The sequence below is a fragment of the Mus caroli genome, unplaced genomic scaffold, assembly GCF_978045245.1.
Source record: "Mus caroli unplaced genomic scaffold, Mus_caroli_1 scaffold_3, whole genome shotgun sequence".
Lineage (NCBI taxonomy): Eukaryota > Metazoa > Chordata > Mammalia > Rodentia > Muridae > Mus > Mus caroli.
In genome coordinates, this window is record NW_028227258.1 from 43,268,001 (window position 1) to 43,292,581 (window position 24,581).

The following is a 24,581-nucleotide window of genomic DNA, read 5'->3' on the forward strand; positions in this document are numbered from 1 at the left end:
CCTTTTCAACCCAATGATACCGGTATCCCAAGCACTATTCTGAGCCATCCTCTAAAGGCGGTCCCAACCTAGTTTTACACTTAAGGCAGGACAGGACAGAAGGTTATAAATTTGGTAACACCCAGGCCCTGGGAAGGCTGACTGTAGAGCTACACGTTCTTGAGTCATTTCACTGAATTTGCCTTCCACTCGTCTGAAAACGACTCTAGAGCAATAAAACTCCCTGAAAAGGCACACATTTGTATTTGTCTCTCTTTAGATCCTTTACATTTTCAAGGTATTTTTACATTTTACATTTATTTTCTCATACCAAATGGCATTCCATGCCTTAAAACAAAAATTTAAGAGCCTTTGCAAGAATGTGTAAATCTTTGTCTTGGATGGGGTAAGAAAACACAGAAAAAAGCAGGAGGTAAATTATCTTCAAGGATCTATTCTCTAAGTCTTAGTGACAGAAAATAAAATCTTCAAAAGCTGAGACATTGCATTAAAGGAAGGAGCTGTGCTGCCATGGGGATCCAGCTTTTCCTTTTTTAAGGAATATTTAGCAATTCGAAGACAAACCATACCCACCACTTGTATGAACCACACCCACCCTTTTCCATAAATCCTTTGTCTGCCAAGTATTGCTGAGTTCATTTGGACCACCCACAGTGAACTGGCCCGGAGTTGGTTATCAAATGTTATATTTGGATCGGAAGTTACACTTGTTGATTTTCAAATAATAAACCCTCTTCTTGAAATTGTAAAAGTAACTTTTATTCTCCAGATGTAATTGTCGTCTTGGAGGCTTACTGATGAACAAACTCACCCTTACTAGTTCTTTCTGAACTCTGACTGGCTGATTCAACTCAGCTCTTCTGGCTCAAACTCCTCTCCAAGCTGACTGATGCAAACTAGCTCTTCTTGACTTCTCACTGAATTGCTCTGCTTGGCCTCAAACTAACTCTGGCAATTTGTTCTAATCTTCTGGATCCTTCTTATTCTCTGGCTTCAACTGCCTATCCTGGCCTGAACTACACAAACTGTACAAACTGAATGGAACTTGTGAACAAACACAACTTAACTCAACTTTTTTGCACAAACTGCACTATCTGAACCAATTCCCAACTGACTCTCCCTACACTGCTCTTAAATTGACTCTCTTTCCTGTTTCTCTCATGCCTGTTCTCATGAGAATTGGGTGTATCCTACCTCTGACTCATTCTGTCAACTCTTTCTCTGATTTGTTACTTTTTCTGCCCCTCAATTAGACATTACTTTCAAACATGCTACTTCTACAAATCAACTCTATCTTTATTGTTTGGGATTAAAGATGTGTACTAAGGGTACACATGTATTCTAGCAAGGGAGATTAAAGGTGTGTCATGCCAACTAGATCACACAGTTCTAGAAGGTCTTTGGATGTGATCCATTGCCAGAGCAGCCATGTTGCTAGATTAAAGATCCTCAACATGAAATCAAGTAAGAACAATTAAAATTAAGAAACAAAGTAAAACAGAAGTACATGGAAAATATAGAAGCTACTCTGTGACAAATGTTAAGGGTTACAAGGTGCCAAGCCAGTGGCCATTTCTAAATGAAGAAAATTAATAGCTATGTAGATACCTGAATATCCTGTCCCACTTCATTGAATAGTTTCAAATAGCTTGTTTGCTAGAAATGTTTTTCTCCCCCAACCCTTCCCTAACTGTCCTCTTCTTCCTCCTCTTCCTCTTCCTCCTCCTCCTAAGATATGTAGCTGTTGCTGGAATTTACTATGTAAACTATGCTGGCCTTGAAATATCAGAGACCCACCCACCTTTGTTTCCCTAGTCCTGAGATTAAAAGCAATTAGGCCCGACCTTCTCCTAATTTTTAACAACCGTCGGGGGAGGAGTAACTAAATCATAGCTGGGTGATCTTGAGTTCATGTACAGTGTACTAGCTGAAACAGTACTTGAAAGTCATTTGGGAAACTCAGGACACCTACGCAGAAATCAAATCAAATTATTGTTGCAATTATTTTGCTTTTGTTAAGTGATTGGCAAGTGCTACTGGATTATCCACATGCCCTAATTAAAATCTACACAGTCCACTTCTGTCCTGCCAGATCATTTGAGAAGCCTAACCAATTCCCTTCTGCCACACCAGCCTCTAGTGTGTGTTTATTGGCATTAATTTGAAAATGATTTCTTTAATAACTTGCACATGGTATGTATGATTCTTTAAAAACCAATTTTGTTTCTTATATTCTTTGATGAACGATACTCTTAAAATTCAAAACCTTACTCTGATTGGTAGTTTTCTCTATGAACTCACTCTACCCTAACTGAACAACAGCAGTGGCAAACCATGAGAGTCTCACCAGCCCATCCAACAGTTGTGACTATTTACAGATTTTTATTAGAAGACCGGGCTCACCCTTGCACAAGCTGTCCGCATATGGTTATAAATTATTTAGCTCTCTTAAACATCTGCTGTTCCCAGTCCTCAGCAGAGACTGACATTTGTTTCCATACCATTGTGCTGCCTCACAAGTTCTACTCATCTGACAGCTGCATTGTGTTCCTTGCCCTATTCTTAAATGCTCAGGATTAGAGACAACAAATCTAGCTCCAGGCAAAGTGCATGTTCGCCATTATGAGTGCCCTTTTATTCTCTGACCCACAGCATGTGACTGTTACACTGGTAGGTGAGGCTTCAGCAATGCATGGCTTTACCTACAGGTCTATACAATGTGTATTATCTTTTTGATATGCCTTTATGCCAGGTGAGCAAAACGAATAGATCCATTCTTAGTAAAGATGCTAAATGTTTGGTGAAAAGTATTAGTGCTTAAATGTTAAAAATAAAATACTTTTAAAATCTCCTAGTTGATTTGCTTACATACCCTCAATTATATTTTTGTTTGCTTATTTTTGAGATGGGGAGGTCTCACATTATAGCCCGTACTGACCTTAATTTCATAATAATATTTCTGCTCTTCATCCTGGGTGCTAGGATTACCCATGTGCCTTGATCATAGCGTCAATCTTATTATATTTTTAATATTTATTTATTTATTTATTTATTTATTTATTTATTGTAGGTATATATGAGCACTGTAGCTATACAGATGGTTATGAACCTTTATGTGGTTGTTGGGAATTGAATTTAGGACCCCGCTTACTCCAGTCAGCCCTGCTTACTCCATCCCAAAGATTTATTTATTATTATACATAAATACACTGTAGCTGTCTTCAGACACACAAGAAGAGAGCATCAGATCTCATTATGGGTGGCTGTGAGCCACCATGTGGTTGCTGGGAATTGAACAGCACTCAGTGCTCTTACCTGTTGAGCCATCTCACTAGCCCACAACATATCTTTAACCTTTGACCCATTACTAGTAACCAATGTCCCCAGTGGAAATCATCTGACTAAGGTTATAGTTGTGTATAAACAATAACATCCACTAGTTTCCAAGGGGATTCACTCATAAGTTTTGATTTAAGAATTAATAAATTAGCTGATAGTGGAGCACATCTTTAATCCCAGCACTCGGGAGACAGAAGCAGGTATATCTCCCTATGAGTTCAAGTCCAAGCTATTCTACAGAGCAAGTTCCAGGACAGTCAGAGCTACACAGAAAAAAAGCCCTGTCTCAAAACAAAACAAAAAAAAATTTTTTAAATGTTCTTTATTCATCTGAAATTTTAGCCATTTAATATTGTCATGTTGTTAATTTTTTCTAAGTAAAAAGTATCTAAGCAAAAATGTATGAGCTGTTCATATAAACCATCACTAGTAGAAAAGCCTTATTTTTCTTTTTCTGCTAGTTTATTACCCAAAATGCAAAATACTACTGAAATTTTTCAGCTCAATGACAGAAACTCAAAATTTGTCACATCTTGATTTCTCACCCATGAAACTATACAATGGTTAGTACACTAGTTTTCTTGATACTAAATGTTGTTTAGTATGAAATTTAAAATCCCACACAGAAAAATCTTAACTGGTAAACATTCAAAAAGAGAGGACAGCAGTGTTCTGAGAGGTCAAAAAGTCTCTGCTCCTTCCCGTTTGCTCCTTTGTATATGCTTGGCCGTATACTCAAAACCACTCAAAATTCACCATGGTATGGGAGAGATAAAGAGAAGGCAAGCTGCTCTATTTTAAGATTATGATCTGAAAGCTATAGACACTTGCTAATATCCTACTGGGCAAAAGAATTAGTCATGCACACCATCTAAATACACAAAACAATGGACATCTGGTCTACCTTCAGATAGCCATCGCGGCATATGAAACTCATGGAAATGGATTACTAAAAAGAACAGAAGGGTAGATTTGAAAGCAGGGGTAATAACGTTATCATAATTCAAACCAGGCATGGTGGTGCACAACTATAATCCTAGTACTAGAAAATGAAAGCAAGAGAATTATTGAGAGTTCAAGGTCAGCTTGGTCTATGTGCAAGTTCAGGGTAGGCAGTTGTTACATAGGAAGACCTTGACTTTTAAAAAGGAAAAGGAAAACTTCAATTAGGATTTTTTTTTTCTGCCAAATTTTACTAAAAGACTTGATCACAAATACTCCGGTAAAGGTAATGGTGCTAGGGAACTGTTAGGTTTTTCTTCCTAGAACAGCACTTTTCAAGGACAGGGCTTAAGATGGAGGAGGAACTCCTTAATAAGGACAAGCTACTCTGTTCTCTTCCTCAGTCTTCTGAGAAGGGGTGAGCCATCTGTGAAATCCCAGTGAATGAGTTAGTGCCGGGAGTTTCATATTCTACTCTTCACTTTGTTACCATGAAAAATAATACAACCCTTTTTTTTTTTTTACTGCCAGTCAAAAGGAATGTCACATCAGAGTTCACAGAAATCAATTTTCAATTTTGAGACTTATTTCCACAGTGGGTAACTGAATAAGACCAGGCAGAGATTTGCTTTCAGATTCTATCCAGCCTCATACTGCCTATGAGCCGCAGAATCAGTTGCCTATTCGGGTGCCCTGATTGCTCATATACTCAATGGAACTAGAAAGCTACCCTTAGGTGGCTATAAGGTACCTAAGGGCCATAGTTAGTACTGGGTCAATATAAAACACTTGTTGAACATTTTTTTTTAAATCACTAACATGTCAGAACTGAAAATTTTTGGCTATAAGCTTTTAAATTGGACTGGTTATTTTAAATTGGTGGTTATTTTTTTCCTCATGAGTTTCAGTCTGTTTGGATCCTAATGGTGAACTCCATCAAACTGTTAGTTCTTGTTAGTGCCAAAAAAAAAAAAAAAAAAAAAACCTGAAAGAGATAAGTGGACCCTTGGCTGTAGAAAAATTGTCATCTGAAATATCCTCTTCTTGACATATCCAGAATGTAGGTGCAGTCTTTTTTTCTCAGACAAAAGAAAAAAGTTTTAAGTTTTCTTGTTGGAATTGGATTGAGGATATTATCTTCCAATCATTAAGGGAGGTTATTACCACAGAGCACAAAATGAAAACCACCTGTCTTCACGTACAGAACCTTTAGAAATAGCCCTCTTTCCCCCATGAGCAAACAGGCAAGGAGAAGAAAGATTGCAATAGTGGATAGCATCGAGAATGCTTTCTCGTGTACTCTACTTATCTAAATTGGCACATGATGACTGACCACCATCTCTCAGAAGTTAAGAGAGATACTGACTCGTCCATTAGGTCCTGCCTCATAGTCCAGAGGCACCACAAAGGAAATCCCCCCACCCCCACCCCCGCCTCGGTGGCCTCCCTCTCACCAAACTGCATCAGCAATTCAAGGAGTTCAGTTCCCATTCTGAAAGGTTATACTTTCTAAAGACCAGAGAGCAGCACTTAAGGAAATTCTAAGCCATCTACTCAAATGCAGTCAGGTGAAGGTTGCTGTTAGCCCCAGCAGCATCCCCGTATGATTTTCTTCTTTAAAACAAAAGTAACTCTTATGAATATTATGCATATGCACCAATATGTATAGATATAGGAATATATAGCTATATATACATGTATGTGCATATAAATGTGCACATATGCACGTATATATAGCTTCTCAATATCTCAGCTAATATTTTAAATTTACTTTCATTATTTTATGTGTATGTGTGTGTTAGTTTGCATGAATAGGTATGTGCCATGTATTCAAAGAGGTCAAATAAGGTCATTGGATTCCCTGGAAGCAGAGTTACAGATGGTTGTGAACCACTGTGAGGGTGAGGGGAGCTAACCCCCTCTGTAAAAGCAACATGTGCTCTTAACTGTAGAGCCATTTTTCTAGTCTCTCAACTCCTCATTTATAATAGCTAATTTCTTCCTCTTTGCCAAATATTTATTTGGAAGAGGTTTGGCCTGAGACCCTAAAGTAAACACTACATTACTTAACTTTTAACACAGAAATAAATATGCTCTTATACGGCCATTGAATGGGGAGAGGTTGACAGACAGATGCACACAAATGTATATCAGAAAGGAAAAAAAGAACGGAGACGATGATGAAGACTTCAAAACAATGTGATAAGCACATCTTTCCTAAGACATGTAACAGGAAGACGGCCATACTCCACCAGGCATCATCTTATGAGATAACTGTTCCTGTGCATTGTGTGATATTTAACAGCATCACAAGCCTCTGCTTGGTAGGTTCTAGTGGCACTCCAGTACCCAGTCATGACAACCAAAAGGCATCTCCAGACTTCACAAACATCCTAGAGAGCTTTGAGAACCACTCTACCGGGCATGTTAAAAAAGAGAATCTTGCCTTCTGGTTGTAACTCTATCATACATCTTAATGGTTCCCAAACACCTAGGACGTTGAGAGTAGTAATTAGCAGACCACCTCCCTTTCGATTATTGACCTTTTCGATTATTGACCTTTTGATTATTGACCAGTTACATTTGTGGGTTTCCAGTTACTGGGGTCCTAACAATGGCAGCATCCTCTCCCTCTCCCCCTCCCCCTCCCCTACCTCCCTCTCCCTCTCCCCCTCCCCCTTTCTCTCTCACCTGTAATCTATAATCTACCAATAAATTCTGGAAGTTCTCTCTTTTAAATACTCTCATGACTTCATCATTTCTCATTTTCCTAGAAGCAACTACCTTAGACCAGGTCATCTTTATCCATGCTATTAACAACTAAGAGAGAGAGGAGGGGTTCAAGAGAAGATTGCCTTTCAGGTGAATGATTAATGGCAAAGCAAACAATATGGCAGATGTCTAAAATAAGAGGTCTCAGCCGCACCAGACAAAGCAAGGTGTCTACTCTTGAAGGTTTTCAACAGAAGAAAGTATCTTTCACCAAGAGGAAACAGGCTTAGTTAATACATAATCTATGCACCAATGATTGAGGTGGGAAAGCTGGTCATACAAGACTTAAGCTAAACAACAAGGGACACACTTCTCTGTGTATGAGAGTAGAGCTTGTGTTAATGTGTGGCACATGGAATGTGCCATCAGTCAAGACATCTTTGACCTCCAGATTTCAAGGGATGGAGCAGGAACGGAATGTGTTCCCACCCTGCCCTTAGCCATCCCTGCTACATAGAGAGTCTGAGCTCTTAATTACTGCTGAATCCTAAGCAAGTAGAGCGACAATGAAAATGCCTAGTTCTTTATTCTTGGTCATTCTCTTTAGATTCCCACCACTAAGCAAACATCCAATCTTTTAGGAAGCTTTCAGAGAAAAAAAAAACCGAACCTCCTCTAACATTTATCTCCCCATGGTATCCATAAATAACAGACATAAGGGAGAAATCAAGATGCAATAAGAAAGAATTGAGTTTTGCACTCAGTGGAAACTACATGAGACAATCTCCATCAGTGTGTTCCTCCTCTGAGAGGCTTCTAAGCAATTACCACCAAGAAGCTTCCTTACTCTCCTGGTTGAAACCAAGGAGATGAGAACACAGGGCAAGCATTGTTTTTTGTTTAGTTTTCACAAACATCGTGATGTATCATTAGACTGAAGACTCCTGGTAAAGTGACATCCACCCTAAGCCTGGAGAAGCGTCACAAACATTCATTAGCAAATGTTGTGATGGTCAGCAAGTCTCCAGCCTCATATTTTTATCACATTATTCTAAAAGCATTCATGTGACTCATACAGCATTACCTTATCCTCTGCCTTTTCTTCAGAGGGAAATGATATCCAACATATCATGATTCACCAAGATGACACTGGCCAGGCTGACTAAGAACTAAATCAAAGAGAGGCAGACAGGAAGAAACGAGAGTTTGCTGTGCAGTCTACTTCTTTTGTTTCTTAGTTAAGCCTTGGTGGGTATTTAACATTGACCAGACCTTGGTATTTTTTAAAAATACATGTTTATTTACTTGTTAGAGGGTGGTAAGGTGTGTCTATGTGTACTGCCGTGTGCCTGTGGAGGTTAGAGGACAGCCTGCAGGAGACAGTTCTTCCTTCCACTGTATGGCCATAAAGAGTGAACCTTTACTCTCTGTGCCATCCTCAAGCTTGGAATTTTTATCTATCTCTTTTATTTTCTACGAAATTGATATGCATGTGGGATTTAGGAAACCCACGCATATGGCTATACATACTTACTTCCAAATTCATGTCTTCAAACCCAGACTCCTCTGGGCACTACCTTTACATCCAGAACCTTTGTATAGCACCTGACTGAGATTTAACCCAGTCCACCAGCTTCCTGCCTTCATCTCCCAATTTCAGTTCAACCAGCTACATTTGTGGGTTTCCAGTTACTCGGGTCCTAACAATGGCAGCATCCTCTCCCCATCCCCCTCCCTCTCCCCCTCCCCCTTTCTCTCTCACCTGTAATCTATAATCTACCAATAAATTCTGGAAGTTCTCTCTTTTAAATACTCTCATGACTTCATCATTTCTCATTTTCCTAGAAGCAACTGCCTTAGACCAGGTCATCTTTACCCATGCTATAAACAACTAACCTCCATGCTGCTTTCTCCAGCGCGGCCTCCCATCCAAGGAGCAACCAGTGCAGACCCTGCTTCTCCTGAGAGTGACATGACAATAGACACCCCCCATCCACAAACCTTCCTATGTCCAAGACCCTATATGTCCCTGCTACCTGTGTCTCCCCTCAAGTTTATTAGCTACCTTGCTCTCTAAGGAGCATGTTTTTATGCTCTGCACTCATTCATTGTCACACACAACATTTGTATAAAGAGACATCATCTCCAGAACAATATTATGTGCCCTTAATCCTGGAAATCCATTATGCTTTTTTATGGGAATATTTTTCATATAGAAATATATATGTGCTTATATACATGTTTGTTAAATGTATAATATATATGTAACTAGGTGTTATATGCATATTCAAACATACATACAGGCATACATATGTACAATTATTAATGCAGGAGTTGGCAAACTATGGCCTAGAACCCATCTAGCCCTGGTCTGTATTTTTATGGACACAAAATAGGAATGCTACACACACACAATTGAAGTGTTACACAGCACAAATAAAGGGGAAACAAATGAATGAATAACATAACCAACATGTGGACTATAAGCCTGAAACATTTTACATCAGACCTTTCGCAGAACAACCCTGCCAGCCTGGGTATTAATGCACTGTTTCCTGCTAAAATATCAACCTCTCCATTTTTTACTATCATATCAATATCATATAGAATAGTTCCTGGTACAGTGAATACACTCAGTAAACATTTTATGTGGATGCATAAATGAATGAAGACAAAGATTAGTCTCCATGATTAGTCTCAGGTCACACTGGAAGTTGGCAGATGAAGCAGAATTCAAGCCTACATTTCTTTCATTCCACAGCGGGGGCTGAGATTTAAGAGTCTTTGAACCTCCTTCATTTCTACCCATGTTCCCCTTTAGACCTCGTGTCTAACACACTTACTGGGAAGAGAGCCCTTAGGTGGGTAGTGAAGGGGGACAAAGATAGAACATGTTATGGAAAGCCTTGAGATTCCTCTCGAGAGCGGGCTCATGCCTGCCACCTGCCACCTCCAACTGGCTTACCTAAGCATCGTCATCTCTCCTAGTTTCACCTAACATCTGAACAAAACAAGGCAGATATTGTTATTCTCATTATGCACATTGCGAAGCTGAGTTTTTCGGAGGTTAAAGAAATTGACTATAATGCGTAGCAAAGACTCTAGAATCCAGATCTACCACTTTTAGTCATTTTCCACTCTACCAGAGTAGCTCAACACACATTTCCTAATTCGGGACTCATTTCATAGTTCTGCTGATGGGAGAACGCTACCAGATACCTGGAGGATTTTTTTCTAATGCCAGGCATCTCCTAGGAAACCAAGGGTACTATAAGTCACTTGAAGTTGTATGACGTTCAAGAAAACCGCCTCAGCTATAAATGACCTTCAAATGCTCAGAGACCACATCAGTATCAGACCTGGAGTTAACACAATGAGTAGAGTGGCCAAGACAATCACATCCTTGGATTTTTAATAGTGTGACAGTGGCCTAAGATTCTGGAGCAGCCAGTCCCATGCTATCTTCAAGAAGGAGGCCAAGCAAATTGACAATTATGTTAGCTGACATGAATATCCACAGCTGGTGTCTCTTGGACCAGCTGTCATGTCAAATCAGCTGTCCTCCGAGGCAGCTGACTTGTGAGCTCAGAGTGTCTGGCAAAGACTACACGTGGTTCATGGCTAGAAGAGCCAGCCTTGGTAACTGCAGCTGCCAGGGTCTGTGGAATCACGCAGAGCAGACGGTCCTGAACTTCATCCGCATGCTGGTATGAGTTCAGAGTCTGTGTAACAGTCCATGAGTGTACCTCTTTGTCAGTTCCTTTGCACATTATCAGGCTATGTGTATCTACTATCACACCACAGAACATGAGACCGTTATATTAGGATCTTGTCCATTTGTCCATCTCTCCTTCCTACTCAGAAAAGAGCATAGTGCCCAAGGAGCTTAAAACAGTGTCATTTCTGATGTCAGAATGGACAAGGGCCAGGTGTGGTGGCACACTTCTTTAATCTCAGCACTCAAGAGTTTGAGGCCAGCAAATCTCTGCAAGTCCTAGGCCAGCTTGGTCTTCACAGTGAGTTCCCACACAGCAGTACAGTTGACTGTTACATGGTGAGACTATGTCTGTTTTGGGGGTGATGGGAAGGGATAATGTTTGAGACAGGGTTTCTCTGTGTGTAATCCTGCTGTCCTGGAATTCACTCTGTAGACCAGGCTGGCCTTAAACTCACTTCCCTCCCTGATTTTCAAACCACATTGTTTGTACCTCAGGCTAGCCTCAAAGCCTCAGGCTCCCTGCCCTCAGCCTCCAGAGCTCCATCATCAAGCCTGTGCAGCCACCTTCAGCCTAAGGTGCCTCTTAATGGAATAAGTTATTCTGGTTTGTGTGGAAGCAACCCTAACCATTGCAACAAAGAAAATGAAGCCAAAGCCGAATGCTTCACTAACATGCTAATTAGCTTTCTCATCCCTGTGACAAATGTGCAACTCAAAACAGGAAGGGTTTATTGGGACCCACGGCTTGAGGAGATGCAATCTGTAAAGCCAGGGAGGGCACAGAAACGGGAGCCACCATGCAGCTGATCACACAGAAGACAGAGAGGGGCAAAGAGGAAGGGAGGGAAGGGGGAGAAAGAGGGACAGAGACAGACAGACAAACAGACAGAGAAAGATTGAGGGGGAAGAGAGAGAAGAAAAGAGAAGAAGTGAGAGAGCGAGAAAGAGAAAGCAAGAGAGAGTGAGATAGAGAGAAAGCAAGAGAGAGACAGAGAGAGAGAGAGAAAGAGAGACTATTTGGTCTGAGTCCAATAGTCATGACTATTGTGGGTCTCCTCATCTCTGTTAACTCTCCCAGGAATAACCCTCACAGACAAGCCTAATGATATGCTCTATTAATGTCCTGGGATTATTTAATCCAATTGGCCATCAAAATTAACCTTTATATCTGAGAAGTCTCTATGTAAAACTAAATAAAAGTAATAAGACTTGGATTAAAAACTGTTCAAGCGTTGGAAACCTTCTGCGCATTAGGTGTGGTACGAGATGTGAGACTGTGATGCTCAGACAATGCCACGTGCTTGAAGATGTCTCAACTGAGTCTGCATCTGAGAAAGATCCGTCTGAGACCCTGCATGTACCACATTAAGCATTACAAAATATATCTTTTTTTTAATGTCAGGCTTGAGAAAGAGATCCAAGATCTTGAAAAGGCTGAACTGCAAATCTCAGCCAATGAAGAGGCAATTCTGAAGAAGCTAAAGTCGATCGAGAAGACCACAGAAGACATAATAAGAGTGAGTGTAACTCAGCTGCAAACTATGCTGCCCTCAGAAGAGTCCACAAACACTACACTTCAAAATTCTTCGAAGTAGTTCTAGATGTGTATTCTGATTTTCTTAAACTAAGCTCACCATGGAACTCTTTTATCTTACAGTCCGTGAAGGTGGAAAAGGAAGAAAACCCAGAAGGTATGTTTTTAAGCAGCCTGTTTCAGGTCGAAGCGAGGTAATTTTCATAAAATCACTGGCCTTGTTTCACCATTATAAATATCTTACATGTGTTTTGAATTCACACCAACTTTACAGAGTCAATCGAGGACATCTATGCTAATATCCCTGACCTTCCAAGTTCCTACATACCTTCCCGATTAAGAAAGGAAAGAAACGAAGGACCAGATGACGAACAAAACAGAAAAGGTATGTGAGAACCTGCACTGAACAGCACGTTCATTTCAGGTGTCTTTAAGGTGTGTGTGTGTGTGTGTGTTATGTATGTATTGTATTATATATGATGTGCTATATATGTATTATTGTATGTATTCTATATGTGTTTATTGTATATGTTATGTATGTATTGTATATATTCCATATGTATACTGTATGTGTTATATATGTGTGTATTGCATGTGCTATTTATGTATTATCTATGCATGTATTGTATGTGTTGTATCTATTATGTATGTATGTATGTTTGTGTGTGTGTGTATTTGTCTTTGTGTGTGTGTGACTATGGATGCACATGGACCACAGCATTCATATAGAAATCAGAGGACAACTTTCCAGAGTCAGTTCTCTCTTCCTCCCTTGTTTAAGGCAGGATGTCTCTTGTGTCTGCCAATGTACAGCATACTGCATGTTATCTGGCCCATATATTTCAAACCAATTCTCCTGTCTCTGAATTCCTCCTAACCTAAGAACAGGTACATCAATCTGGCTCTTTTTTTAATGTTTGTTTCTGGAATTGAATTCATGTCATCAGGCTGCAAGTGATTTTACCCATCTCCTTGGTCCCCTCAATTTCAGAGTTTATATTAAGTCTTCACACCGTGATTATGCTTCCACTTTAGGCTAAGGTGCCTTGTACAAAGTTCCCAGGACTATGGGACAGATCCTGGGGCTTGCACCGTTAGGGTAATGAAGGTGGGATATTTATTCCATGCATTTCGATCCTGACCAAAATAACCAGGAACAAGAAAGATAAGACCTGAGACAGGCAAGAAATGCTTTAAAACTTCTCTGCTCGAAAATCTCAGCCAGTAGATATTGAGTAACTAAAATATTTTTTGAGTAAAAATGTCTTCTAGGGAAGGTTACACATTATTTACCTTCCCGAGATAATGATTTTCATAAAACAAATGCTGTAAAGCCTCGGGGAAAATGAAGGTTTGGCCACAGAGGAAAACTTTGGATTTCAGAATTGAAGGAGAACCTATTCTCTGTCTGCAGGGAGCAGTCTGTATTCCCTCAACAGATATTTAATGAATAAATACTATACACCAAGCCCACTTAGGCACATGGTAGGTATTCACCAAATTAACCATTTAGGGAGTACAGTGCAGAAAACTGAGGCAGAGATGTGAGGCGGGGAAACGAAGGGCAGGGATCTTGCAGATTTAATTGGGTACCCAGGGATAGCTACAACCCGTCAGGCAACAGAGAAGACAAGAAATACAAGATGAGCTATAGGAAAATAAACCAAAAGCAAGCACTCACACATTCTAATTCTACAAAGACTTGCTGTTCCCTCACCTGTTAAAATTCCAGCCATGGGGCTCTTGCCTGGGCCATGAGACAGACTCCAACTCTCTGCCCCATACTCCTTCCATCCCCCTCCCCCCCTTCACCAGTCACCTCCAGTACAGTAAAGATTGCTCTATGTTAAGCCCTCTATCTACTTAAAAGTGGTATTAAATTAGGGAGATAAAGGGGAGGTGGCTGGAGAGAGGGGACAGAAATTAAGAACACCTGCTGCTCTTGCAGATGACCCAGATTCAATTCCCAGCAGCCATGTGGCAGTTCACAAATATCTATAGGTCAAGTTCCCGGGCATCTGAGGCTCTTCTCTAACTTCCTCAGGGACCGGGCATACACACGATGCACAGATATACATGCAAGCAAAATAGCCACACACATAAAATAAAGTTGTTGTTGTTGTTTTTTAATTTTTAAATTAAATTCCAGCCTCTGTACTACTGTTGCCGCGTCTTAGCTTCCTCCACACTGTGAAGCCCTCAGAGCAGTACACTACCTACAGTGTCAGGAGGCAGCTGAGCTTCCAGCAAGGATGTGGCTTAACAAATTACCCTGCTAGTCAGTTCACCTGCTGCAGCCTACACTGTGGGGCTCTTCCTAAGTAAAGAGACTCTCCTTAATAAGTAAGCAAAAGTGTGTAAGTCTGGCTGGTCACGTCTATTCATTGGAGAGGATTATCTTTCGGTTACTTTGGAAAATGCCAACTCTGTGGGTTTATTTCTCTTACTGACTCCTTCAAGTCATTTTTCCAAAATGCTACATTTCCTAAGGCACCATGTTACCCAGAGTCAGTTGTTTTAGAACTAATTGGTAAGACCAGAAAAAAATTAAAGATGTATTTTATGTGTATATGTGTGTGCCTGGATAAGTCCACGCACACCACACGCATACAGGTGCCCTGGAGAGCCAGAAGGACTTAGATTCCCTGGAAGTGGAATTTAAGAAGGTTGTGGGCCTCCTCACATGGGTGCTAGAAATGTGTAGCTCAGGCCTTCTTGTAGAGACATCTCTCCACCACCCAAATCAGGACGATTTGTGGGGAGAGCTGGTTTATTTTTGCTGGTTTGGTCTTTTTGAGACAGGGTTTCTCTGTGTAGCCCTGGCTGTCCTAGAACTTGCTCTGTAGGACAGGCTGGCCTTGAACTCACAGAGACTAACCTGCCTCTGCCTCTGAGTGCTGGGATTAAAGGTTCGTACCTCCACCACTGGGTTAGAGGTTTTTAAATGTCATCTAAGAGACTGTCAAAGGGTATAAAAGTAAATAAATTCATTTATAAGAGAAAGGGGTGCTAAATCGTGTGTTGGATTTGTCTTTTAACAGCTTTGTATGCCATGGAAATTAAAGTTGAAAAAGATTTGAAGACTGGAGAGAGCATAGTTCTGTCTTCAATACCGCTCCCATCTGATGACTTTAAAAGTACAGGAATAAAGGTGTATGAGGACCGGCAGAAGTCAGTCTATGCAGTTAGCTCCAATCAGAACACAACCTACAACGGCACCGATGGCCTCGCACCTGTCGAAGTGGAGGATCTCCTAAGACAAGCCTCAGAGAGGAACTCTAAATCACCCACAGAGTACCATGAGCCTGTGTACGCCAATCCGTTTTGCAGGCCTATGACCCCACAGAGAGAAAGAGTTATAAGCCCTGGACCAAATTTTCAAGAAAGGATAATGATGAAAACTAACGGACTGGGCAACCATGCAAATGAATCTGCGCACAATATGACGGACGGGCTCTCAGAGAGGAGAAGCAATGGTCCCACTCACACCAGTCCCACTAGGCCAACACCTCAGCCCCGATCAATGGTTCAGCAAGTGGAAGAGATGGTCCACACCCAACAAAAGAGGATGGCCAGCCCTTGGGAAGAATCCAGCAACAGGCAAAACGAACACGAAGTTTCTCCAAGGATGGAACTGAGCCCCAGCAGAGCAAGCCCTGGGAAATCAGGACCCCAGTGTTCTTCACCCACTTGCCAGGAAGAGACAGAAGATGTCAGATATAACATCGTTCATTCCCTGCCTTCTGATGTGGATGACACAGAACCTGTAACAATGATTTTCATGGGGTATCAGCAGGCAGATGATAATGAGGAAGAAAAGAAGCTTTTGACAGGCTACGACGGGGTCATCCACGCTGAGCTCGTTGTGATTGATGACGAGGCGGAGGATAACGAAGGACAAGCCGAGAAGCCATCCTACCATCCCGTAGCTCCCTGCAGTCAGGTTTACCAGCCAGCCAAACCAACCCCACTTCCTAGAAAGAGAGCGGAAGTTAGGCCGTATGAAAACACAAACCATAAACCTCCTCACAAAAATTCCATCTCTCTGAAAGAGCAAGAGGAACGCTTAGGCAGCCCTGCCCGGCACTCTCCCCTGGATGTCCCAGTAGCTGGAGACGGGACTGAGGATCCTTCCTTAACAGGTAATAAAAATGACAAGGCATGCCACTGCTGTTTACTAATGTGACAGTCTTCTCCGTGCTCATGAACGCTCTGACTTCCGGTGTCTGTGACCACCTCATAAACTAATACACACTGGACAGCTTTTATTAACGCTGATCCGAAGTATTATCAGCAGAGCAAAGTAAGTCGCATCAAAAAAATAATAATAATAACGAAAGTGGAAACTCCGTCTTGCTTTGTTTTAATATTGCATTGGCTGCCTCTAGCTACTGGAGATGTATGTGTCTTCTGGGAGGGAGCAACACCACATGTATTCACATTGGGGTTGCTAATTAATGTGCTGATCATCAGAAACATGCTTTTCACAGCAGAATCCAATGACAACTACTTTCCTGTGCCTCTCTGTGACTTAAATTTTACACGTCAGTTAACAAGTAGCCTTAATTTTAAAAGGAAATAGAAGACACATACCATTTTCTTTGCATTTTATTACTCTGCTATATCTCCTTTCTCTATCCTTTTATAGGTTTACTAACGTTGGTTCTTTCATTTTCTACACTTTAAATTTTTTATCTTGCATCATCTATGACTCAATTTTTCATAGTCTTCTCCAACTTGATGTAGTTTTTTTTTCTATTTTCTATACAGCCGCATTTCACATTCTCTATGACTTTTTATGGCTTTGTATCTCTTGAGCTATTTTATCATCGAATGAAAAGTAACTGCAACACCTTTTTTCTATACTGACAGCTCCTCGATTTCAAATTCCTCGTTATCACTCAGATATCGAGACCTATTATCATTTATAGAAAAATGAATAAGAATCTGACAAACACAATTAGAATGGCTGGGTTTACCTTAGCTAAAATTCTAAGTCAAATTACACAAACGCACAGGTTCTAAACATTGGAAATGCAAAGTAATTGTAAATGTTGCTAATTGAAGAATGATCATTAAAAAGCAATAGCTATTAAGTACCAGCCATCCGAGCAAGTTGAACCTGGTAGTTTTATAAAAGTGTGTTAGGTCCTATGCAAGTCAAGATCTTTCTCCCTCGTCGAGCCATAAGCCCAATCTTGTTTTGCTAATAACACCATAATAGAGACATCCTTAAATTATTTAAAGTCCTTGTTAGGTGAACCCATCACAAATTTAATCACCTGAAGGATTTCTGCCCTCCCTCATGTGTCTTCCTCAGAATCTGGAATAACGTTCCCCCACAATGGAAAGCTGCAGAGACTAAGTCCCTTTCCTTTTGGAGAATTGGCTTTGATGGCTGGTCAAATGCTTCTTTTGAAATTCATTCTTAAAACAATGCATGTAACATGGGGAAAGGATTGCTCTATTTATGGTCTGAAGTATTGGCATGACACACTAAAATAAACAAACAAACAAACAAAAAACCTCCCTGTTTTGATGTTGGATTTTAGCCAGCTCTCCCAAACACCCCCTACTCCTTCTTCCCTAACCATATTAACACATTTACCCCAAGTAAAATGGCAGGAAGTGACTAACATTTCCAGACAACACTAATCATGCTACTGAAATAAAAGTATGAAAACAGGAAAACCTATTCCAAAGTAACAATACAAAGTCTTGCGCTATCAAACTAAGTATCTTGTGAAGAGAATGCTCCAAATTCCTTACCCTTCATTGTGAAATTGTTTTACGTCTCTGCCTTCCAATTCGTCACATAGATCACAGAGTGGAGGTGTTAGTTTGAATGAGTTTTAAAAATAAGGCAATCAGATTATATAAATGACTTCAGGGACCAACTGTACAGTGAGAACGTAGCTACCTATGAACTTTAATTTCACAAGTACATTGTACTTTTCAACATCACACATACACATACATGCATGCATACATATACATACATATACAGAGATAAATGCTACAATACTTAAAGACCCACAATTTAAGTCAATTCCTTTATTATAATACAGAATTCCTATTAAATACTAATAGTTATGGTAGGCACAATAATTAAGAATTGTCTCTTTCCATTTGTTGTAAATATACTTATCAAAATCTTATCTCAAGAGACATTCATAGGAGTGGGGAATATATCACAGTGGGTAAGAGCACTTATTCTACAAAATAGGGATGTGAGTTTGAATTCCAACCACCCATATCAAAAGCCATGGATGTGCAAGCCTGTAACACCACCATTGCAGGAGCAAGGATAGGCAGATCCAGCAGTTCGCTGGCCACCCATCCTAGCCAAAACAGTGAACTTCTGCTTCAGGAAAGACTCTGTTCCAAGGTAACAAGGCACGGATTAATAGATAAGGCACTTGATGTCCTGCTTTGGCCTTCTGTGCACAGCATACACGCAGTGCATGCATCACACACGCACACAGAGACAGAGAGACAGAGAGAGAGGCAGAGACAGAGACAGAGACAGAGACAGAGACAGAGAGGCAGAGACAGAGTTTCTCACTTGAAAAACTGTTAGTAGAAACTAGTCCAGCATGGATAGTCTAGCAACAGTATAGTTTAGTAAAATTTTGAACACTGTGAAACATGACAGAAATGTTTAGGTAATCTTATGTCTATCTGCTTGTATAAGCAAGATATGATCCAGACTCACCCACTATTATATGGCTTCAGTAAGTGCTCCATGAGATCACGGTAACCCTGACAACAGCGACTACACAACTTGCTTTCTTTGGTAGACCTCACACACCTATTCTTGTTCCGGCTCAGTTCTGTGATTATAGAGATATCAATGGTTCTTCGGGATGAAGAGGCAGAAAAACTTTAGCTCTGGAGCACTCGCACCCCCCTTGATTGAGAAACAGCCAGTAGGGGTCACAGGAGACTGAGCATGAAACACAAATCTCTCTCCCACCAAGTTTAAACAGCTAAAACTGTGTGTCTGAGTGCTTGGACAAAATCAAGACTGGGATCAGAGAAGAGCAGAAAAGAGAGGTCAAGAGGAGAACTGAAGGCACACTATTAGAGGAAGCATCCTTGCATTGACTGGGCATGCTTCCTCTCCACACCTCCACCTGGAATTATGGCTACTGCCACAGGCTTGGAGAAAGGGATCCAAGTGCTAGCTGACCTCACTGCATGCCCTGGGACACAGGGAGGACTCTATTTGCAGACTCTCAAGATGGGGCATAACTGTAGGGAACAAGATTCTGTCCCTGTCTTAAACAGACCTTTAAGCAATCCCTTATCCCTGCTCTCTCTCAGCATTGGTAATGCAAGAGGCCACAAAACCCACGATCAGCCCCCCTCATGAAGCCTTGCCTCCTGCCTGTACTGCTGTGGGGTTGCAGGCTCTTGCCCAGAGGTCACCACCCAGCAGCTTCCAGCAACAGAGCCCACCCATCCTGCTGGCTGGGCAAAGGAAATTCTCTCAAGACAGCCTGAATGCTGGCTTTGCTGTTAGTAGTGACTTTCCTCATCACTTTCAAGTGAAAGCGATGCTTTTAACCTCTGTCACAGAGGGAACATGGCATTGAAAATGACCTCATGACAATGGCAGGTCCCCATCCCTTCTCATATTTTTGTAAAAGGCCTTCTGAAGATAGGATCATTGCTTTGGTTGATGGGTAACTATGTGCAGCATAGAGATGGAGAAAAAAAAAAAAACATGCCTTCTCTTACTGTTTCATTAAAACAAAATTGTACAATTAGCTAAATGACTGCTTCTTGGGCCATTTTACACACAAATGTAATATTGCATAATGAATATAATCATTTGCTCAATGCCTTGAAAGCACCTGAAAACTTTTAGAACATGACAGAGGCAGCTATACCCAAAGGCCCTCGGTATTAAGGCATAATACCAGAACACCAAATGAGTGCTATCAATCCCACACCTACAGTTTTAAAAGGCTTCATCGGCAGTAGAGCACACTCAAAGATACAGCTGCCATTCAAAAGCATAATTACACACTAAGGCTTAATTATTAGTTCATCTCATTTCATACATAGATTTATTCTTGTCATTACCCATCCAAAGGTCAGAGGGCCTTTGGACAACCAAGCTTAATGATATTATTTAAAAATTTTTAATCACTAATCATAGTTTAAGTATGAGTATCTTTATTTTGGTTCAGTGGTACAAAGCTAAGGATATGCACAAAAGACAGACATTGACGTAAAGGAATATATCCAGGCTGAGAGTGAAAATACACGCCATCAGCCTGAACTGGGTTTGTTCTGCTCGTTTTTCTGACCTCTATAGACATAGGCTCCTCCTAGTTCTGAATCTACACCTGTCCTAAGTTAACCATAGCTCATTATTTCTGCTGTCTCTTTACGCTACTAAAACAATGCTCACGCTGTTGGATAAAACCATCTGAGGTATGTTCTCAACTTTCCTGCCTTCTATGAAATGGTCATTTAGAGTAAAAATCGTGATTCTTTTATAATTTGCTTTTTTTTTTTACTTTAATCTACAGCTTTAAGGATAAGAATGGCCAAGCTGGGGAAAAAGGTGATCTGAGAGCCGTGGTGCCCACCTGAATAACCTCTGAAGGAGAAACCACAAAATGCCTGAAAACTTCTCTTCTGAATTCTTTTATTTCTTGTCCCTAAAGTCCAAAACTATATAATTATACCCATAGTAAGTCACATAAATAAATAGTAGTCATTATTTAGGGGGAAATCCCCCCTCAAAAAAAAAGCTGGGACAACAAATGCTAACTTTTCCAGTTACTTGATGTGACTCAGTGGGGTCAGGGGAACCAGTATATTTTTATTGTATTGATACCAAAGCATTTCTAATAAGAGCTTGTTGAATTTAAGAATAAAGTTATTTAAAATACCTTGACTATCTTAACTGGCATGGTAATGTTGCTGATGCAAAAATCATACATAGGCACACCTCATGCCAAGAAATATCATCCTCTGACACGAATGCACCCTCTCAAAATCAGTAACTCCTTAAGATGACTGCATGCTCCTGCCAAAATCAATTTATTTGGCTCAGTTGAGACTCTAATGAGATTGCACACATCCACAAGGTGCACAGAACAACTGTGCTTCTGCTCTGCGTGTACTCAGGTTGGTTATCTTGCGAAAGCACAAGACGTTCCAGAAGACAACAGGCTCATTCATTCTTCTTCAGGTTCCATCCTCTCTTTAACTCAGTTCAAGGTGCAATTAATGATTGCAGCTTAAGGGCACTAGTAACGAGGCCTCCATATTCTCAAAAGGGCTCAAATCTGGTCCAGGTGAATAAGTTAGAATCTTTACATTAAAACTAGGAAGAAGGGTTTAAAGGGGTGACTCAGCCAGTAAAAGTGATTGACTTGTAAGTATGAGTTCAACCCCCAGAGTCCACGTAAAAGTGTTGACCATGGTGGTGTTGGGAGAGAGAGTCAGGAAGATCCCTGGAGCTCTTTGGACAGACAGCATTGTTCCGGGAAATATTTTTAAAAAAGAAGAAGAAGAAAAAAAAAAAGAACCGCCAAGTTCCCTGTGCTTCATCCAGTTACTCTCTGCCCGCCAACTCTCTGGCGGGCCGGAACTCCCACGTTCCCTTCGCTGCCACACCATCCCCAAGCAACAACCATCCACCCCACAGTCAGCCACCACAACACCCAGCAACCCAGTAGAAACAAAACTTTTTTTTTTAATTTTTAATATTTTTATTACATATTTTCCTCAGTTACATTTCCAATGCTATCCCAAAAGTCCCCCATAGCGCCCCCACTTCCCTACCCACCCATTCCCATTCTTTGGGCCCTGGCATTCCCCTATATTGGGGCATATAAAGTTTGCAAGTCCAATGGGCCTCTCTTTCCAGTGATGGCCGACTAAGCCATCTTTCAATACATATGTAGCTAGAGACAAGAGCTCCAGGGTACTGGTTAGTTCATCATGGTGTTCCAACTATAGGGTTGCAGATCCCTTTAGCTCCTTGGGTACTTTCTCTAGCTTCTCCATTGGGAGCCCTGTGATACATCCAATAGCTGATTGTGAGCATCCACTCCTGTGTTTGCTAGGCCCCTGCATAGTCTCACAAGAGACAGCTATATTTGGGTCCTTTCAGCAAAATCTTGCTAGTGTATGCAAAGGTGTCAGCGTTTAGAAGCTGATTATGGGATGGATCCCTGGATACAGCAGTCTCTAGATGGTCCATCCTTTCATCACAGCTCCAAACTTTGTCTCTGTAACTCCTTCCATGGGTGTTTTGTTCCCAATTCTAAGAAGGGGCAGAGTGTCCACATTTTGGTCTTCATTCTTCTTGAGTTTCATGCATTTAGCAAATTGTATCTTATATCTTGGGTATCCTAAGTTTTGGGCTAATATCCACTTATCAGTGAATACATATTGTGTGAGTTCCTTTGTGATTGTGTTACCTCACTCAAGATGATGCCCTCCAGGTCCATCCATTTGGCTAGGAATTTCATAAATTCATTCTTTTTAATAGCTGAGTAGTACTCCATTGTGTAAATGTACCATAATTTCTGTATCCATTCCTCTGTTGAGTGACATCTGGGTTCTTTCCAGCTTCTGGCTATTATAAATAGGGCTGCTATGAACATAGTGGAGCATGTGTCCTTTTTACCGGTTGGGACATCTTCTGGATATATGCCCAGGAGAGGTATTGCTGGATCCTCCGGTAGTAATATGTCCAATTTTCTGAGGAACCGCCAGACTGATTTCCAAGTGGTTGTACAAGCTTGCAATCCCACCAACAATGGAGGAGTGTTCCTCTTTCTCCACATCCTCGCCAGCATCTGCTGTCACCTGAATTTTTGATCTTAGCCATTCTGACTGGTGTGAGGTGGAATCTCAGGGTTGTTTTGATTTGCATTTCCCTGATGATTAAGGATGTTGAACATTTTTTCAGGTGCTTCTCTGCCATTCGGTATTCTTCAGGTGAGAATTCTTTGTTCAGTTCTGAGCCCCATTTTTAATGGGGTTATTTGACTTTCTGGAGTCCACCTTCTTGAGTTCCTTATATATATTGGATATTAGACCCTTATCTGATTTAGGATAGGTAAAGATCCTTTCCCAATCTGTTGGTGGTTTTTTTGTCTTATTGATGGTGTCTTTTGCCTTGCAGAAGCTTTGCAGTTTCATGAGGTCCCACTTGTCAATTCTCGATCTTACAGCACAAGCCATTGCTGTTCTATTCAAGAATTTTTCCCCTGTGCCCATATCTTCAAGGCTTTTCCCCACTTTCTCCTCTATAAGTTTCAGTGTCTCTGGTTTTATGTGAAGTTCCTTGATCCACTTAGACTTGACCTTAGTACAAGGAGATAGGAATGGATCGATTCTCATTCTTCTACATGATAACAACCAGTTGTGCCAGCACCATTTGTTGAAAATGCTGTCTTTCTTCCACTGGATAGTTTTAGCTCCCTTGTCGAAGATCAAGTGACCGTAGGTGTGTGGGTTCATTTCTGGGTCTTCAATTCTATTCCATTTGTCTATTTGTCTGTCACTATACCAGTACCACGCAGTTTTTATCACAATTGCTCTGTAGTAAAGCTTTAGGTCTGGCATGGTGATTCCACCAGAGGTTCGTTTATCCTTGAGAAGAGTTTTTGCTATCCTAGGTTTTTTGTTATTCCAGATGAATTTGCAGATTGCACTTTCTAATTCATTAAAGAATTGATTTGGAATTTTGATGGGGATTGCATTGAATCTGTAGATTGCTTTTGGCAAGATAGCCATTTTCAAAATGTTGATCCTGCCAATCCATGAGCATGGGAGATCTTTCCATCTTCTGAGATCTTCTATAATTTCTTTCTTCAGAGACTTGAAATTTTTATTATACAGATCTTTCACTTCCTTAGTTAGAGTCACGCCAAGATATTTTATATTATTTGTGACTATTGAGAAGGGTGTTGTTTCCCTAATTTCTTTCTCAGCCTGTTTATTCTTTGTGTAGAGAAAGGCCATTGATTTGTTTGAGTTAATTTTATATCCAGCTACTTCACCGAAGCTGTTTATCAGGCTTAGGAGTTCTCTGGTGGAATTTTTAGGGTCACTTATATATACTATCATATCATCTGCAAAAAGTGATATTTTGACTTCATCTTTTCCAATTTGTATCCCTTTGATCTCCTTTTGTTGTCGAATTGCTCTGGCTAGGACTTCAAGTACAATGTTGAATAGGTATGGAGAAAGTGGACAGCCTTGTCTAGTCCCTGATTTTAGAGGGATTGCTTCAAGCTTCTCACCATTTACTTTGATGTTGGCTACTGGTTTGCTGTAGATTGCTTTTATCATGTTTAG

At 40.7% G+C, this 24,581-nt stretch overlaps 1 protein-coding gene across 1 annotated transcript in view; it reads left to right on the top strand.

Annotated features, from left to right (window-relative positions):
• Palmd (palmdelphin) overlaps positions 1–21,159 on the top strand; it is a 50,745-nt gene extending 29,586 nt beyond the window's left edge. The window contains exons 4-8 of the mRNA XM_021157760.3: positions 12,114–12,228; positions 12,369–12,402; positions 12,520–12,630; positions 15,287–16,387; positions 20,789–21,159. Of these exons, the coding sequence (XP_021013419.1) occupies positions 12,114–12,228; positions 12,369–12,402; positions 12,520–12,630; positions 15,287–16,387; positions 20,789–20,832 (1,405 nt within the window). The 3' untranslated portion in view covers positions 20,833–21,159. The remainder of the gene's footprint in view (positions 1–12,113; positions 12,229–12,368; positions 12,403–12,519; positions 12,631–15,286; positions 16,388–20,788) is intronic.
• The last annotated feature ends 3,422 nt before the right edge of the window (positions 21,160–24,581 follow it).